This window comes from Melanostigma gelatinosum (genome assembly GCF_949748355.1).
Source record: "Melanostigma gelatinosum genome assembly, chromosome: 5".
NCBI classification, from domain to species: Eukaryota; Metazoa; Chordata; class Actinopteri; order Perciformes; family Zoarcidae; genus Melanostigma; species Melanostigma gelatinosum.
In genome coordinates, this window is record NC_136638.1 from 5,755,284 (window position 1) to 5,773,863 (window position 18,580).

Consider the following 18,580-nt stretch of genomic DNA (forward strand, 5'->3'; position numbering starts at 1 on the left):
TAAGAGTCAGAGACAGGAACGGTAAAAGGGAGTGGAAATACACGTCACTGTTCAAAGACATCAATACAGTGTTTAACTTACGAGGGGCTCCTTCAGCCATCTCCAAAGCAGTGATGCCCAAAGACCAGAGGTCACTCTGAGAAGGAGAGAGACAGGAGAAAAGGTTGCGACCGGTGCACAGGTGAAGCTTAGCTCCAGTTCTCTTCATTCTCTCTTTATATTCAAACAGGATAACAGTTTGCAAGTCGCGCGAGAGACAAGCTCCAGGATGGCATTTCCAAGAGTCAAACTTCTAGGACTCTAGATGATGAGCATTCCTAAAGCTGGCCAGAAACCCCCGCTGTGTCTGTGTAATTCAGTACCCTGTAGTCATATGTGGCCTCGGGGTTCTCGTCACAGGCGATGACCTCCGGAGCCATCCAATAAGGCGTACCGATGAAGGTGTTCCTTCGGCCGATCGTCTTATCCAGCTGCGCCGACACTCCAAAATCAACTGGAACACAAAACAACGTGGGACGACTTAACGTCGGCGGAGCGGCCACAGGCTTTGCTTCTTCATGAGGTGTTTGTGTGACTGAGTATGCATGTGTGATGGTGTGTATGGTGCTTGAGAAACCACAGCGCATGTGTGGACGTGTCGTACCCAGTTTGACTTCGGCGTTCTCCGTGAGCAAAACATTCTGTCCCTTAATGTCTCTGTGGATCACATGATGGGCGTGAAGATGGGAAAGACCCTGGGAGACAAATATGCACATACACATGAACACATACACACAGTCAGATGACCACTAGCACTATAAATGTAAAGGCACAAGTCCTTTAAGAGTAGAAGCATTATGTGTTTATTTTTAAAGGAATGCCGAACTTTGTTGCCCTGCTTTTTCCTTCCTATTGCTCAACCCTCTGACCCCGGAGCGTTTTATGCTCCTGTCACATTTGACTCTCTGTGGCCTTGATGTTCACTGCAGTGTGAAAGTCCTGCACCTCTATGGAAACAGCACAGTCATGGCCACAAGAAGAGGGAACTATGCCATAAATCATACAAAAGAAAAGCAAGCGGAATTACATTTTTACAAAGGTTGCTAAATATATTTAGCCAACATGTTTCCAAGTGTCCACAAGTGTTACCAATGCTGGAAATAAATGGAGGCTCCAGGTGTGATTTAGACAACCTGTCCCCTCCTCCATGCACCGAGTTCAGCAGCTTAAGAAAGGTTTCAAGGAATCTCTGTCCTGCTGGTCTCAGCCGAGTGAATCATGGCTTCCTAGTTACGCAGAATTGAATGTTTTTCACATTTTTGATGAAATAAACATTTTTAAGCTTTGTTTTGGCAGATTTCTTTTGATGTAAGCCTTCGTCACACATGATGTGCTCGAGGACCATCGGAAAGATGAAAATCTGACCATAACGACGCTTTTTACAGCTTCTGGCTGGACAAACGGTGTAGTTTTGGTGATGGCAATAAACATCCGTTTAGATCCCACTGGTGGTTTTTTGGGGTTCACAGGGTTAAGGTAGGTGAGTGACCGAGTAGCACGGAGGCTGCCGATCAGTGGCACAGCTCGAACGAGTGCATGTCTGTCTGTGTGTGTGTGTGTGTGTGTGTGCTCTCGCTTCTTCAAAGGAGGTTAAACAAACAGAGGAAGTGAGTCTTATTTCAGACAATGACCTCACTAGCGTCTGTGTGTGTGTGTGTGTGTGTGTGTGTGTGTGTGTGTGTGTGTGTGTGTGTGTGTGTGTGTGTGTGCTGCGATGTCGAAACAATGAAGAGACAGCGAGGCTGACGGCAGCAGGGAAAAGTCGGGCGACGATCCAGAGCGCAGAAAGAATCCTCTCACATTCATCCTCGCCTTGATAACGACAGCATCAGCTGTGATGGACCTGAGTTGATGCAGGTCCATAGATAGTTTGTGTACGAGTAGGTTTGTTTCTGGAGCCACAGAAACATGACGCAGAAAGCAGCGCGAGCATTCTTTCTCAGGACCTTATGATCTCTTATAATGATAACCATAACATCCTTACAGACATGTGTTTTAGTGGCCTTTCAAGTTTATGAATGAAACAATAATCATAGCAGCCGGTCCCTCGTGGGTCACAGCGGGAAAACATAAGAGAGATGCTGCTGCCTGAACATGGAGGAGCATCGCCGTCGGTTTGGCTCCTTCTCTTTGAAGTTTGGGCAAAGAGTCCCTCACTAAAAGTAGCATCGTCTTTCTTATACAACTGCAGCGGCTCTCGACCCGCCTGCAGTTTGCATCCACATGCAAATGACTGCCTCTGCTTTTACCGGCACTAAAGAAGGGCCTCTACCATAACAACTCGTACAGTTGTATAGTGTGTGTGTGTGTGTGTGTGCTGCGGTGAGTCCTTACCCTGAGCACCTCTCGGCAGATGTACGCTATCCAGTCCTCCTTCAGACAGTTCCCCTTGGTCTTCTTCACCAGGTCTGTGACGGAGCCGGCTCCACAGTACTCCATCACCAGCTAGAGGGACACGTAGAGACATCAGAACAGCCGGGATTCAGGAGAGAATGATGAAAGAACACACATGATAAACCCACAAGGGTAGCAGCTATTCAACACAACAGAATCACATTCATAAAAACTCAATAGCAAGAACAGATATAATGGTTTACAAACCCAGAGTTGGTGGTCCTGTCCAGCAGGACCTTTCTTAATAAAAGCTCCATAATAAGTAGCGATGTTCCTATGGTGGGAATAACTCTTCAACATGTTGATCTCCAGCTTGATCTCCTCTTCTTCTTCCTAAACAGCACAACGTGGACAGTATATTTATGAATGATGAATGCAAACATCAATGTCAGACAGTCTGATGGGCCTTCAGAGTGGAGCTCTGGTTGTACTCGCACTTGGCGCTGTATGCACGGAGGCCTTTGTACTCTATGCACTGCATTATTATCTGAAAGGCCAAAGGGTGGACAAACAGAATGTACTGTGAAGAGTCAAAAAGACAATGAGTGGAACTTATAGATATCCCCAAAGACTGCAGGGGGATCAGGCAAAGAGCCATGAAGCAACCTTTCAGAGCACCTCCTCCTCGCTTCCTTCCTTAGAGAATTACATTCAACTATACATCGCAAATATGACATGTTCCATGTCCTGCTTACACTGAGGTCCATCTACACAGGCTGAAAGGTTCATTTCCATAAAGCCCATACAACACAAACACATCCAGACAGATCCAATCACACTGCTGCGTGACCTCTACATGGCCGGCTATTTTGCCTTAATTCAACCACTGCAGTTGCTCCACAAAACAACTACGGTTGGTCAGTGTTATGAGACGCGAGGACCAAATGAGAGGGGAGAGGAAACAGAGTGCGCCGCTTTTTAGGTTTCTGGCTATAAATCCCCAGAAATGACTTGTCTACACAGGGCTGGAGGAGCTGGATGTGGGTGTTGATCAGAGAGGAGGAAACAACAGAGAGCTTCTCCCAGTCGCTGACCTCCTCTAAATCTCCACAGGAGGGGAGAAAATGACAAGGCAGAGTCTGAACTTTCACCTCCATCTGAAACACAAAGCCTCCTGCTTGTGTCTGCAGTCTGTGTGTGTGTGTGTGTGTTTGAAAGAGAGAGAAGGGAGATAATAGCCAAGCATTTCCTGCTACAGAGTTTGTCTGCAACACAGAGGATCCAGAATGCCATCAACAGGAAGGAAAGCAGTGTTCCCAGTGCTGCAAGAAGCAGATTTGTAGTGAGGTGTAAAAGTGGAGAGAAGCATTAAGCCGGACCCGTTTGTAACACTCAACACAAACTGCTCAAAAACTACTTCAACCGGCATTGTTTACATTTTTTTCAGTTGATAATCAATAAACCATTTGGTCTATAAAATGGAGGAGCGGAAATGGAGGCGGGGCTACATTGTGATTGGCAGAGACCTGTCAATCACAATGTAGAGATTGTTAGAACTTCATTGATTTGGCAACGACTTCAACAAGTTTACATTTTGGATGGAAAAATAAGAAGAAAAGTAAGAGATCATCAACATCAGTAGGGTTCATCCTCTGGGGACCGGTACCCGTTATGAGGAATTTCAGTCACACACACACAGAGAGAGAGAGAGAGAGAGAGAGAGAGAGAGAGAGAGAGAGAGAGAGAGAGAGAGAGAGAGAGAGAGAGAGAGAGAGAGAGAGAGAGAGAGAGAGAGAGAGAGAGAGAGAGAGAGAGAGAGAGAGAGAGAGAGAGAGAGAGAGAGAGAGAGAGAGAGAGAGAGAGAGAGAGAGAGATTTATGGTATGATGAGTTTTATTAAAACACTTCTGGGTCAAAAACAGAAATATCGTTGGGAACTGAGAGAAAGAAGAGCCCGTTTCATGCAATTCAATTCAGTCAGGGGAGCGGCATGTTAAAGCAGGTCTGTTTGATCCAGGTCTACACTGTGGGGAGGGAGTTAGGAGTGGGGGGGCAGATGCACTGTAAAAGTTCCAGCGCTTCAATAACCTGCGTGAGCAGAGAGACAATCAAACTGGGAAAAGACATAAGAGGGACAAACTGCAGAAGCTACTCATTGAGTCATGTGGTGGGGGTTTTAAAACGTGCAAACACCGTTTGAATGAAATACCTCAATCAGATCAGATCTTGTCGTTTTGTTCTGCCGTTTTTAGGGAGAATGTCACTTTAAAGAAAAGAAGCTGCGAAACAACAGAAAGACGACTAGATACAGGATCGGTGGAGGCCCCGGTTACTTGCTAGATTGAAATAGATGATGGATGATACAGCCGAAAGAAAAAGATGATTAGACCAAATGCCTCCTAAATGTCTTTAACAGCAGGGTTGGTAAGACATTCCTAGGTCCCTGTGTGGACGTCAAAGACGTCTAAATGTCCTCCTGCACAACGTGTGGATCATGGATGTAAAATGATGATTATCTGATGGTTCTGGCAATGTTGAGATTAATACCACTCGACGCTTTCCATCTCATAATCATAGTGTGTCATTTGATGCCTTACCTCTGTGACTTCCATGACTTTGATAGCTGCCAGTTGGCCTGTCTTGACATGGCGACCCTGGCGAAGAAAACAGTGAACCAGTAAACACGGATGACTGAGGTGTAGAACAAGCACACGGTTCCTGGGATTAGAGTGTCTCCACCTAACAAATCTGAACAAAAAGAGACATTTCAAAAGCTGTTTGTCCAATGAGCTAAAATCGTAACTTGAATCAGCCCGACAACTGTAACCGCACACACACACACACACACACACACACACACACACACACACACACACACACACACATTACAACAGCTCCTCTGGGCCAACACTTGGATAGTGATATCACTCTGGGCTCTGGACGCTCTATGTCTACATCACTTCACTCCTCTCATGAGACGGAGACGCGAGGCGAGCTGAGCCAGAGCTGTAAAGTGCAGTCAGGTGAGGAGGGAAAATTGAAAAGCTTGTCATGAGTCAGAAAGCTGAAAAGATACTGGAGGAGCTACTCCATAAGCCTTTAAGCTGTGATGTATGAAGGGGCTCTGAGCGTGTGTGTGTGTGTGTGTGTGTGAAATAGACTGGAGGGCATGACAAGTCCCACTACACTCAAATCAGTCAGCTAATATTACAGGTACACCGAAACTGCGAGACAAGGATGGAAAACAAACACTACATTCTTCATATTCTTTTTCTGTGTGACTGAATCTTAGAAACACTTTCTATTCCCTTTGCAAAGACAATGTTTCTCACAGGATGGATTTCTGCATTGTATCGTTAGACCATGGAGGATATCAAACCTGTGCGTCTCAATCAAGTATGTCCACATCAGACACATCTTCAAGAGTTTCCCAAAAACATGGTGTCATTTCTGCATTTTACTGCTGTATTTTATTTCTTACACTGTTTTTTAATGCAATGAATGCTCTTAATTGTTTTTAAATCTCCTTTTATTTTGCCTTATGTTTTGATGCTTTTATGTGAAGCACTTTGAATTACCTTGTTGTTGAAATGTGCTATACAAATAAACTTGCCTTGCCTTAAAGCTGCATTCTCTCTACTGACCAGCAGGGGGCGACAACTCTCGTTGTATAGAAGTCTATGAGAAAATGACTCTACTTCTCTCTTGATTTATTCCCTCAGTAAACATTGTAAACATGAGTTTATGGTCTCAATCTCTAGTTTCAAGTCTTCTTCAATACAGCATGATGTTCATTTAGTACATTATGCTCCATTTAGAGTCAAATAGACCATAAAGCAGGGGATGCTTTAGGGCGGGGCTATCTTGAGATTGACAGGTTGCTGCCGCTTCCAGAGCTGTATGCGCAGCTTTACGTCACTCCTCCGCAGTCCAAATATGGTCACCCCTGTCTGCTGGTTGCAAAACGCCAGTCCACAAACGCATGACGTCACTGTGACTACGTCCACTTCTTACATACGGTCTACGGTCAATACGCTATCCTTGGGAACACCTTTTGTTTCGACATGCATGTAAATGTAAAGTAGAGGTTGACCCAACGAATCAGTGGCGATTGGACATTTTACAAACTCTGGCTGTCTGTGGAACAGAACAGCCCCCACTAGTCACAGTAGGGCGTCCAGCACCATTTTGCATGGTGGCTCCACACACACATGAAACAGTCCCCCTGTGCTTCCTGATAATAATCTAAAAAACTGTTCAACACCCAAACAGACTTATCAGATAACAACCAAGCTTCTCAAATATATTACGGACGTGAGAGGTACTGTGTCGGGTTCACCAACTTCTATTCATTCCGGACTTGATTCTGTCCCCAAGTAGAGGACGCTGTCTCCATAGCTGCAAAGAAAGTAGCCACTGGGCCTGACTGTGATACATCAGGAAGTGGTCTTCCTGTCCCTCCAGTCTGCTGGCTGTGCTGCCATGAGCTTCTTATTAACAGTATGCAGCGCTGACACATTCAAAGGGATATCTGCTCTCCACCACCATTAATTGGAGGAAGCTTGTTCACTTTTTGACATTACGATCCGATGAATCTCTCTCTCTCTCTCTCACACACACACACACACACACACACACACACACACACACACACACACACACACACACACACACGCACACGCACACGCACACGCACACGCACACACACACACACACACAAACATTGTGTCAGTGAAAAGGTTACGATAATATATCCATACGTATGCTAATTAGATATGAGAGACATTTACAATGCACTGCAGAGAGCGAGGGGACAAATGAGAGAAACACTTTTCCTGGATCTATCTGAGTCTCCATCCTCCTGTCTCTGTTGTAACATGCTCTGTCTGTCTCTCTGCCTCAGCTGTCGGTGCCCCAACAGAACAATCCGTTACTGTATTTACACATGTGTACTTTGTGCTGGGGCGGACTGCATCAGTTCTCCTCACCAAACCGCATGTGGGAATGGAGCTATATAAAGGCTTCATATCTGTATCTGTGTGTGTGTGTGTGTGTGTTCGCTAAAGAAACAATCCCTTTCTCCCCAGTCCATTCACATGGACCCTTCACTGGCTGGCACCACAGGGTCAGAAGAGATGGACTGGTTTGACATTATACCGAGTACAATGCTGCTAAAAGCTCAATGACAACTCATTCTGTCCCACTGTCATACGAGAGAACGGAGAAAATGAAGTGGCCCCCTCTGTGTGTGTGTGTGTGTGTGTGTGTGTGTGTGTGTGTGTGTGTGTGTGTGTGTGTGTGCGTGCGTACTGTACCTTAACACAGATTAAGCTTGAATTGAAGACTTTATAGATGCAATCATCATGTTCAGATGGTTAACAGGACTACAGCTGGACGGATCAATGAGCCACGCCTATATATTGGCTGATAGTAGCTTCGTGTGAATATATTGGTATCGCTGTATGTGTTTACAAGTTGCCAAACAGAAAAGCCTAAATGTAACTACGGTCATTTGAAACAATGCTGCAGTGACATCGTTTGTCCACACGAGTGAAAAGTTCCTTTCCTAAAAAAATGTTTTTTTTAAAAACCTTTATTTAAGCAGGTAGTCCCATTGAGATTAAAAATCTCTTTTGCAAGATGTAAGTAACAATACTACATAACATTAAGGTGCAGTTTTTGTTTTTTATGCTTATGTGTTGCTAAGAAGACACCCCAGAAGATGGGTCACTCAGGTATAGTTCCATCATTGTTCAAAGTCAAAGAATAACTTCATGATGTTAGTTGTAATGAATAAATATATTTTAAAATCAAGTACATTTCTCTGCATTTATAGTTTTCTACTGTACCGAACCGTACCGAACCGTGGCTCCACTGTATCGAACCCAACCGTGAGTTTTGTGAACCGTTACACCCCTAATAATGAGGTCACGTCAGCTGGGTTTCTTTCCTATTTAACCATTTAGCTGCCTGAGCTGCATTAACCGTGTCTGCTGTTGAATGTCCAATCATGACACGCATAACAGCTGAATGCTGCAGCTGCACTGGCTGACAGTTATCTGTGGGTTCCTCACAGCGTCCCCTCACACGGTAGCCAATAGGATTCATACTGCATTCCAGGTGTTGTGTGTTGTGACGTACAGTCAGTCAAAGTGTCTGCTGGGAAAAAGCTCCACTGTGTCGACATAAGAACAGAAATGAGTGCAGCTTCAGGAGGCTGGAATACAAAAAATAATGAGGGCATGTAGGAGGCATGCTGGAGCTAAAGAAAACTCCCGACATGCACTAAGTTGCATTATGGGAATTGTAGGATTGAGCAATTTCCGAGCTTCGCCCAAACTATCGACTACCAGTCTGCATACCTCAGCTTCTGCTGCATTGATTTGTTTCTCTCCCAACTTCATGTAAGTGTAATATAATAGAGCTCCTGTACTTTTCATCTTCGTGTTGGCTTTTAGAAAGTAGAGTAAGAAGACTAGTCACTCCTATAAGCAGTAGACTCCCCCATGCTCTGGGTCACACACAGACCTCATGGGGGGCTACTTTCCTCCTCTTTCTAATTTTCATCTGTCTCCCTCCCTCTTCCTTCCTCCCCTCCTCTCTGTCTCTCTGCCTTTCACCTCTGCCTTCCTTCCTTTTGCCCTCTCTCACTTTCCTTCCCCCCCTCGTCTCTCTCCCACCTCGAACACACAGCTCTACAACTGGACACTATATTGGAGGATGTTTCCCGTCTCTCTTCTTTTTTTTCTCCCTCAGCTCAAACCCCCACAATGTGTAACAGTGTAAGCTGAGCCCTCCATTTCTTAGGAAGAAGAAGAAACGGAATATTTCCATCACAATGAACGCGTCTTGTGTATCTTAGGTTGGCAAAGTGCTTTGCAACGCTTCCAGTGGGTTCTTTTGTTTGCAACAGAAAGAAACAGTTGGTCTAAATCTGGGGATATTTTTTGATGCTTTGGTCAGCAGATCAGTCAGCATGAGGAGGATAAGAATGATGACATGTGGGTCACAGAGAGGGAAGTGACGCTCTTGAAACCAGAAGGTTTTGAGGAAGTGTAAGTGATTCACTCTTATTGTATTGCAGCTGTTTTTACAGGCGTGCAGTAGGGCTGGGCGATAAATCGATTTAATCGATTAATTCGAATGTGTGCTTTAAGGCGATGTGTTTTATTGAAAATCGAGAAAATCGCCCCCACCCCTTTTTCCCGTAGTAGAGTGCGCGCGCATTGTTTACAAACTAAAACAATGGCGGCCAGCAGCTTCACTGCTGCCGCCGCCACCTCACAAAAACAACCCAGCATTTTGGAGACATTCACCAACTGTACTCCGCATGAGAAGAAGAGTGCCCGGTGGAAAGCCATCACGGATGCAGTCGCGATGTATATCGCAAAAGATATGGTGCCCATATACACCGTGGAAAAGCCGGGGTTTATTCACCGTCTCAAAGCTTTGGACCCCAGGTACGTGCTACCAAGCCGTAAACATTTTTCTGACGTTGCCTTGCCTCGGCTGTACAATAGTACACGCCAAAGGATCTCTGCGGAGCTGGAGGGGATGTCATTCTACTCCGCAACAACTGACCTGTGGTCCAGCAGGTTGACCCAGACACCGATCCACTTGACTGGTGGAAGCGTCACCAACTTAACTTTCCAAGGCTAAGTACTTTAGCAAAGAAATACCTCTCTGTGCCAGCTACAAGTGCCCCCTCTGAGAGGCTTTTCAGTGTGTGGGGGGGGGGCATTGTTACATGCCACCGTGCATGCCTGAAGCCAGAGGTAGTAGACAGGCTTGTCTTCCTGGCAAAAAATATTTAGAAAAAACATGCACTACTGTTTAATACTGTTGGTTATGTTGTGAATGCACTTGATTTTGTTTACATGCACTTATTTACTGTGCAAAATATGTTATGTTGATGTTAGATCAGATGTTGCACTTTTGAAAATGTGAATGTTAAAGGGTCATATACATTTTATTTCATGCTGTGTTTGTATCAGTGTATTCAGTTAGAAAAGCTTACTGTAAAAAGTTACATTTGCACAGTTGTTTACAATGGAAGGCTACTATTTAATGCCATTTAATGTTATGTTTAATTTAATTTTATATTTAAATGATTCAGGCAAACAAAAGAGTGACCAAATACTTTTTGTATACTACAGGCACCTTTCTACAATGTTCAGGTTTTGTTTGCACTTTATTTTTATCAACCTACTTGGGAAAATCATCACAAAATAAAAGAAAAAATTGTTTTCAACAGCTTCTGTCATCTGCAAAAAAATTTGGGGGAAAAAAATCGATTTAAATCGTGAATCGGATTTTTTGTAAAAAAATCGGAGATTTTTTTTTTAGGCCATATCGCCCAGCCCTAGCGTGCAGTGTGCACAGTCGGGTTCACTGAGGCGCCGCTGCAGAGCAAACTGGGATGGCTTCTAAAAAACACAGAGCGGTTCTCAACTCGTATATTTGATGATTTGTTTTCTACACGCTATAAACATGATTCAACAACGCACGTCAGTCAAAACTAAATACTTTAATGAAGTTGCGGTGACTGTTATTTACAATTAAGTCCTGAAATTACTTCAGCTTCACTCGGAGCAGCACAGTGCCACATTAGCAGTTATTGCAGCACTTAGCTTTAGTGGAGTTTGACTTTCTCACATTGTAACACACACACACACACACACACACACACACACACACACACACACACACACACACACACACACACACACACAGATGACTCTACAGCAGTGGCTTGCAAGGAAGGGAAGTTCCTTCTGCAAACAGGGAAACACCCTGTTTCTGTGTGTGTGTGTGTGATGACTCGCTGGTGAGTGAGAGGAGCATGCACAGTGCTTGTGTACTCACGGTGAAGCAGTTCTAAGAATGTCCAATAAAGCAATGTTTATTTGACAAGTTTAGGAGCTGGCATTACTACTGTGTGTGTCGCTTTGCAGGGACCCAAAGCCGCTCTTTGCTCTTTAGTTTGAGAGACACAAGCATCTGACTGTGCCTTCTTTTAGAACACGGGCAGGGTAAACTACCGGTAACTCATGAACAAAAAAACATTCTTGTTGGGCCGTTTACTCGCTCGTTCTATAAAATCCGGGACTCTCAGATCGTCAGGGATTTCTTTGTCCCGGGACCCCAGAGCTACTGCAGGCGTACTCCCGCCATGTGACCACAACCGCACATAATGCACCCTTTAATACGAGTGTCCATCTGTGTGTGTGTGTGTGTGTGTGTGTGTTCCGCATCAGTTGGACACAAATGATGTTGTCCTTGTGTGCACACGTTAATGAAGCCAAAGAGAATCACAGTGAAATCTGTGCATGAGTGTGAGAGGAGAAGAGGGCGATTGGGTTTGTCTTGTCGGGCCGAACCACTTCCCTTTTTGGCCGCAGCAACTTCTTTTCCGTGAACCTTTGTGAGGGACTGAGGAGCTTCAACTGCATTTCAACTGCAGGAACCTGGATCCAGTTTTAGCTCTTGTCCTGAAATATCTCCCCGCTGCCATGGCACTGCTTTCCAGCCTGCCGAAAACTATATGGGTGGAGTTTGCAGCACTGAATGTCATGTACAGGTCAAAGCAGAGTTTCATTACCGAGACAAACTGTAGCACACAAGTAACTGGAAGTAAACTCTTGGAATAACCTCTCCTATTAGGGTCGGGCCTTTTTGTTTGGATTCGGTACTCTGAATCCACACTTCTGCTTTCCCACATCTATTGAAACCATCGCTCGCGTGCGACAGAGAGGACTCTGTGTCGCCTTGTTTCGTGCAAAAACGATGTCTCAATCTGCACGCTGGCTTCTGTTGTTGCTTACATTCATACAACCATCTCAGATCTTGAGATGCAAAAACAAATGCACTGAAGATTCTTTGAGTTCCTGAGCTTTTTCGCCTCCTGTGGCAATGTGGCTGAAAAAAAGGCCCGACTGCTTTTCCCTCTTGCCCTCTCTGGTCTCCATCGGACTCTCCGTTTCTTCTAATTGTGGCCGTCAACCCCGCCTGCTGATTGACGGCCGTTCCGCTGAGTTCAGATGAAAATGAGGCTCATAGGGGCTCACTTTCCCACTGACACCGGGGTTTGGGCTAGCGTGATATCTGACCGCTAACCAGCAATTAGAGGATCAAAACACCAGTCACGCTCAAAATGTTGCAATCACTACAATCAACGATGCTATGCTACACATATGCTATGCTACACATAACCCGAGTGGAACTACAAACCATTTACAAACCACCACCAGCCCTGTTTTCGCAGATGGTGCGAAAGCTCCAGACACGCACAAAGGCGTCTATTCTCAACGCGCTGTTGGCTGCAGTATTCTACAAAACACCAGAGGCGTACAAAACACGAGTGAACGAGTATAACCGACAAAAAACCGACGTCCTCAATGCTGAGGAGGAACTGTAATCATCTGTGAACTCATATCTCATATTCATGGGCTACTTTAGTGCCTTTGTACCGGCCCTGTGAAGAAAGAAGTCAAGTATTACATACATTAGAAAGAAACCAAGGTTGAATATCCTGGAAAGAATTTGATTTGGCTGCAAAATATAAACTGAAATGTACATTTTGAAGAAATCCCGCTTCAAAAACAGCCATTGGCAAAGCGCGTCGGGCAAAACAGATGAGTGGTCTCCTACTGTATGCCTTTGTCCGTTATACCACATGTACCGGCATCCAAACAGGAAGTCAGTGGTAGAGCAGTAAAGCCTGCCTCTTGCTTGATTTGATTGGCCAAGTGTGACATTGACGAGCCTGGTGCTGAAAAGTTACACATTTTGTAACTTTTACTTGTAACGCTTCACTACTGCGAGTACAAACCAAGCTTTAGTTTGGCTCTTCTGGAGATCACCGGCCTGCTCGCGTTGAAGTCCTTCACACAGATGTGCATAGAGGACAGCTTTGTCTCAAACTCATCTTCACTCCGGGCCTCATCAGCATCACGGTTTCCCTCAAAGGGCCGGTTGTAAATGTAAGACGGTGTAAATGTAACTACTCCTCACATATTGGTAAATAACTCTCTCTGCATTTGATTGTTGTTTGTTCAAGTGTGAAAATATTGTACATGCAGTTATATAAATGTAAAAATATATTTAAGCACATTTCTGTTATAACTTAAATGCTTTTAATTTAGGGTTCAGAAACCCACATTACTCTATCAAAGATCAAACTATTGAAGAAAATATCAAAGCCAAATACCAAACAAGTTATTACAATGTGTTCAAAGCTTAAAATCCTTTCAAGGGTGCGTTTGCACAATCACATGAAGTATTTCATGTGTTGTAAAGCCACGTTTAGAACAGAAGTTATACTATCTTTATCCCTTTAAGGGGGAAATGTTTTTGGCCCCCTAAACCAAGTAGTCTAAAGTTAAGTTTAAAGTAGTCTTCAATGTACTGATAATACGTTTCATGTCAAATGTACAGTAACCAGCCAAAGAGCTGCTTCTGTGACTGTGTGTTTAGGTATCTTATAATTATGACTTTCTATCTCATAACTTTGACTTTCTAACATAATTATGACTTTCTATCTCATAATTTCGACTATGGAGATATTTCTAACTTTAAATTTTTTTAATTTTCATTGTTTTTTTGGTGGCGGATTCGCGGGCCATATAAAATGAGGAGGCGGGCCTTGCGTTTGAGAGCCCTGTGCTAGAGGGTCAATGTTGATCAGATGCCAATCCTCTTCCCTGAGCATGTTGCCTTTGACTCGTAACAAACAAAGACATAACACACAAACACACTGCACAGTCGCTTGTGGCTGCACACGTGTGGGTTTCGTGTAGCGTCGTCTTTAAAAATAAGTGTGACACATTTAGAAAAAACGTGGTGAAGTATGATCACGATGTGACTTTAAAATATAAAGCATGAAAGATTCATCTCATACTGCTGTCTTTGCCTCGACGTTTAAACGACTACAAGTCTTTCTGTTGACCTCATGCTGCTCTGCTCAGCTCTCCCTAAACACTCACACAATACTGTACAGACATTTTCTCTTACCATGTTGTGATAGTGTCACTCCTGACCTTCCTCTCTCTCGTATTTTCCAACGTTCCTGTTCATGCCACATTACGACTGTGATGGAATTGCAACACAAATGTAAATAAACAGAGGAAAAGACCGGGATGCTTTTATCAGCATCTCCTGCACTCATGTCAATCCACAACTAAGTGTTTTCTTAAGGGACCATGTGTTTGTTTGTGTGTGTGTGTGTGTGTGTGTGTGTGTGTGCATGGCACAAGTCATTGTTCTGAAGGCCCTATTCCTGTCCTGTTTCTGGGACTCGCTGTATGGCTGAAAACCACAGACACTTGGAAAGTTTGTGTATGTGGACATGCAGAAACATACGCGCGTAGTCCACATTACGGTCAAGTCGACTGCCTGTTAGCATTACACACTAGCATTGCTACTCTGCCGATACGGCAGCAACTCCTACAGCAAGGGCTACTTTCGCGAAAGCAGTTGTACACAAAGGTGAGAAGTTTAAAAACCTCACAGACAAACGGCGACAGACATAGATCAAACATCTCCATCTAAAGTCTGGAGGAGCAGAGAAAGCAAACAAGCCATTGGTCTGCGGACCGCCGGTTTGAAGCCTCGAGTTCGCCGTCGCCATGTTGGTTTTATTCATAACCAATGAACGGAAGTTACCATCTTTGTAATGCGGAGGAGTGACATAGGGACGCCGTATACGGCGCTGGTAAGAGCAGCGACCTGTCAATCACAGTAAGCCCCGCCCTAAAGCATACTCTGCATGGTCTGTTTGACTCTGAATGAACCATCATGTACCAAATGAACATCATGCTGTATTGAATAAGACTTGAAACTAGAGACTGAGACCATAAACTCATGTTTACAATGTTTACTGAGGGAATAAATCAAGAGAGAAGTAGAGTCATTTCTCATAGACTTCTATATAACCAGAGGAGTCGCCCCCTGCTGGTTAGTAGAGAGAATGAAAGTTTTGGGAGTCACTGCTGAAAGTCCCCATCAATAAAACGGTTCCATTCATGCGTATCAGGGGGTCTCTCGTTGTTTGAGCATCAATGAATGTGAGTCATCGGATGAAATTTGTGATTTTTTTTTCAGCCCTGTGTAAAAGCAGCCTGTGTGAAGCCCGACACAGGCCGTACTGTCCTGTGCATCTCTTGCAACATTTCCTCTTTCAGGAAATCAAGTGGCAGAAGAGGCACACACCCACCTTCTGTCGTGCGCACACACACACACACACACACACACACACACACACACACACACACACACACACACACTGGTGAGAAGTGTTCGTAAACCCTAAACTTTTAACCTCAACCTCTATTCATACTCCTACATTTTAAAGCTATTTTTTTAACCTTTCATTGTTGTTTTTCGTTTTCTGATTGTAGTAGTTATTGTTGATATTAATATAGAGTTATGCGTGTCTAAAAGTGAGCTGAACCTGATCAGATTTTGCTGCGGGAAAAATAATATTTCTTACACAACTTTAAGCATCTTGCATAATTCATTTTGGATTAAAGAAATTTGACAATCATTTTTGTATAGACATGTCTATTTGTCTTGTCTTTGCAGGTAGGAATGCATATCTCTCTAAAGTAGTAAATTGTAGTTTCTTGACCACTTATAAAGGGTCTCAACTCTCATTCACACCAATCATCATTCCCCCCAAAGAGATCTGTGTGTTTAATGGTCAGAGCTGAGGTATGGTAACACACAGTTTGTGGTATTGCAGATGCACGTAAACATGATTTGCACAGAAGGCACAACCATCTGCACAGACTTAAATACGCCTAAACACCTCCTGTAACCAAAACCACTCATACACGCATACACAAACAGATATTGCGAGCAGGAAGTGAGCCCCACCCAGGGCCTTTAAAAGATGCTCTACATGCTGGTGTGTGTGTGTGTGTGTGTGTGTGTGTGTGTGTGTGTGTGTGTGTGTGTGTGTGTGTGTGTGTGTGTGTGTGTGTGGGTGTGGGTGTGGGTGCGTGTGTTCTGTTTGTAAGAGCTGCCGGGATATTTCAGTCAGCTGAGAATTGCTTCTTTTTCCTCACAACTAACTGGAAGTAGTGAGTTTTACCAGAAGTGACGTGTCGGTTACTGTCATGTACTGTGTGTCTGCAGCTTATGAGGCGTTATTTTTCTTCTTTAAACTACAACAAGCAACAATGTTTCATGATCTAACTCACCGCTATGCAAACCAAGGTTTAAATGGAAACAGGACAACACACGTGTGTATCAGTGTCATAGTTTGCGGCAGTGTTTCTGTTCTTCCAATGCATGCAACAAACTCCTGAACACCATGCGAGCGCTCACCTTGTACACCTGACCGTAGGTTCCATTGCCAACCACCTCCACCAACTCAAAGATACCTGCCGGATCCTGTAAAAACAAATAAAGATGGGTCAAGATAAAGCACGATAAGCATCAGGTGCGATGCATTAAAAAATATAGAAAATGGAACATTGAAACAAAGTCATACTGCAACAGGTTGATGCTAAGCTAAGCTATGAATAACAGCTTTATATAGGCGGTACTGTGGGCGAATGGAGAAGAACAATGCAGGGTTGTACTGGCATGTAGGTTTAGGAGGTGGGACTGTACACGGGGATAACATTGTGAGCGACAAGGAATGAGAGGATGACTTGAAAATCACTGACATTTTCATTTTATAGATTTTGGCTTCACTGGTTCGAGAAATATTATCAGCTTAAGATATATGACATCACATTACATGACTATAAACACACTTGAGCCATACAGGGACACTGACATTTCCTAAAGGGATAAGTTACTGATATTGATACTGAGACATGTCCATAAACTAGCATAAAAACACCATAACGAGCTATAAAGTATTAGAATTATGTGAACGGGGACAGAATAATGACGCTAGAGCGCTTTTTCATAGTTTGTCTGTCAATGAACAAAGGCAGAAGGTTTTCTTCGTGGGCTGTCACTTGTTGCAGCCAAACAACAGTCCTGTGGGTGAAACGCCAGCTAGTAAAGTTACAACACAGCAAACGGGACACGGTGCACACAGTAACGTTACTCCCTGCACATGCACGCTACACAGCGAGGTTAGGACACGAGGACACTTTAAAGTACATGAAGCGAGATCCGACCGTCAGACCAGTGGCGGCTCAAATACTTGAAACTGTCATTACCGTTAGGTCTCCAGCAACACCCACCACATCCTGCAATGTTTACTCAAAAAACGTTTCATTAAAAAGCAAGACAACATTTTCAAACGTACCCTTAAAGAAGCGAGGTCTATGCTGTCCAAACTTCGAGTGGTATTTTCTCTCGACATTGCTGTCAGCGAGCTGGTATTTGTGTACAAGACATGGACGGTCTCTCCCCGACAAAACTAACGAACGGGTTTTCTTCTGGTCGGGTTCATTCTGAAGTTTAGCTGGCAGCGACAAAGCTAGACAGCGTCAAACATACCATTTCCGGACACACCTTTCAAAATAATTGCCTTCAGCGGACCTGTAAACTCTTGTAGAATGTACGTTTTAAGTTCTGCATTGATGAAACAGAAATGATCAGAATATATAGTAGAAAGTCATACATTTTATCAGACCATGTTTAACGTCTGTAAATGTGATTCATAAAAATCAATAAAACGGTTCCATTCATCCTTATCAGGGGGTCTCTCCTCGTTTGAGCATCAATGAATGTGAGTCATCGGATGAAATTCGTGATTATTTTTTAAGCTTTCGCATCGGCTTCGTAAACGTCATTATTACACCTGTGCTTTTCCTGCTGTGGAAAAGGTCTATCATATAAAATCTAGCTCTGAAAATAACAGAAATCAGAGAACGTGACAAGATAGCGAAACGTCTTGCCATGTAGCAAATGTGTGATTTATTCTGTGCTAAATGACAATACCTGTTGCGGCCCAACATGTCCTGATGCAGGCATGTTTAAGTTTAAAGTTGAATGACAGTGTGGAGGCCTCACATGTGAGCTAAGATACAAGATGGCATGGTTTCCCAGTAAGTAACCCACACCATATGTGTTACATTTGAGCAACCTGATGTAACGTTAGCTAAATAAGCAGTCATGAGCTAAATAAGCTAAATAAGCATAACTAAATTACCTAAACATTGGTATACTGCTGGACAAAAAGAACATAGCTTCTGCAATTTGGTCTTGAAAGGGGATTTTGCAGTATATTAGCTAGCTAATGT

General features: G+C 43.8%; 1 protein-coding gene across 2 annotated transcripts in view; it reads right to left on the minus strand.

Annotated features, from left to right (window-relative positions):
* LOC306777433 (mitogen-activated protein kinase kinase kinase kinase 4) overlaps window positions 1-17,782 on the minus strand; it is a 55,248-nt gene extending 37,466 nt beyond the window's left edge. For both annotated transcript variants that reach the window (XM_079268536.1, XM_079268535.1), the window contains exons 1-8: window positions 17,641-17,782; window positions 16,701-16,766; window positions 4,970-5,026; window positions 2,641-2,766; window positions 2,374-2,484; window positions 644-734; window positions 363-493; window positions 82-136 (exon numbers count right to left, since the gene is read on the minus strand). In XM_079268536.1, coding sequence (XP_079124662.1) covers window positions 82-136; window positions 363-493; window positions 644-734; window positions 2,374-2,484; window positions 2,641-2,766; window positions 4,970-5,026; window positions 16,701-16,766; window positions 17,641-17,697 — 694 coding nt within the window. In that variant the 5' untranslated portion in view covers window positions 17,698-17,782. The remainder of the gene's footprint in view (window positions 1-81; window positions 137-362; window positions 494-643; window positions 735-2,373; window positions 2,485-2,640; window positions 2,767-4,969; window positions 5,027-16,700; window positions 16,767-17,640) is intronic.
* Window positions 17,783-18,580: the final 798 nt, after the last annotated feature.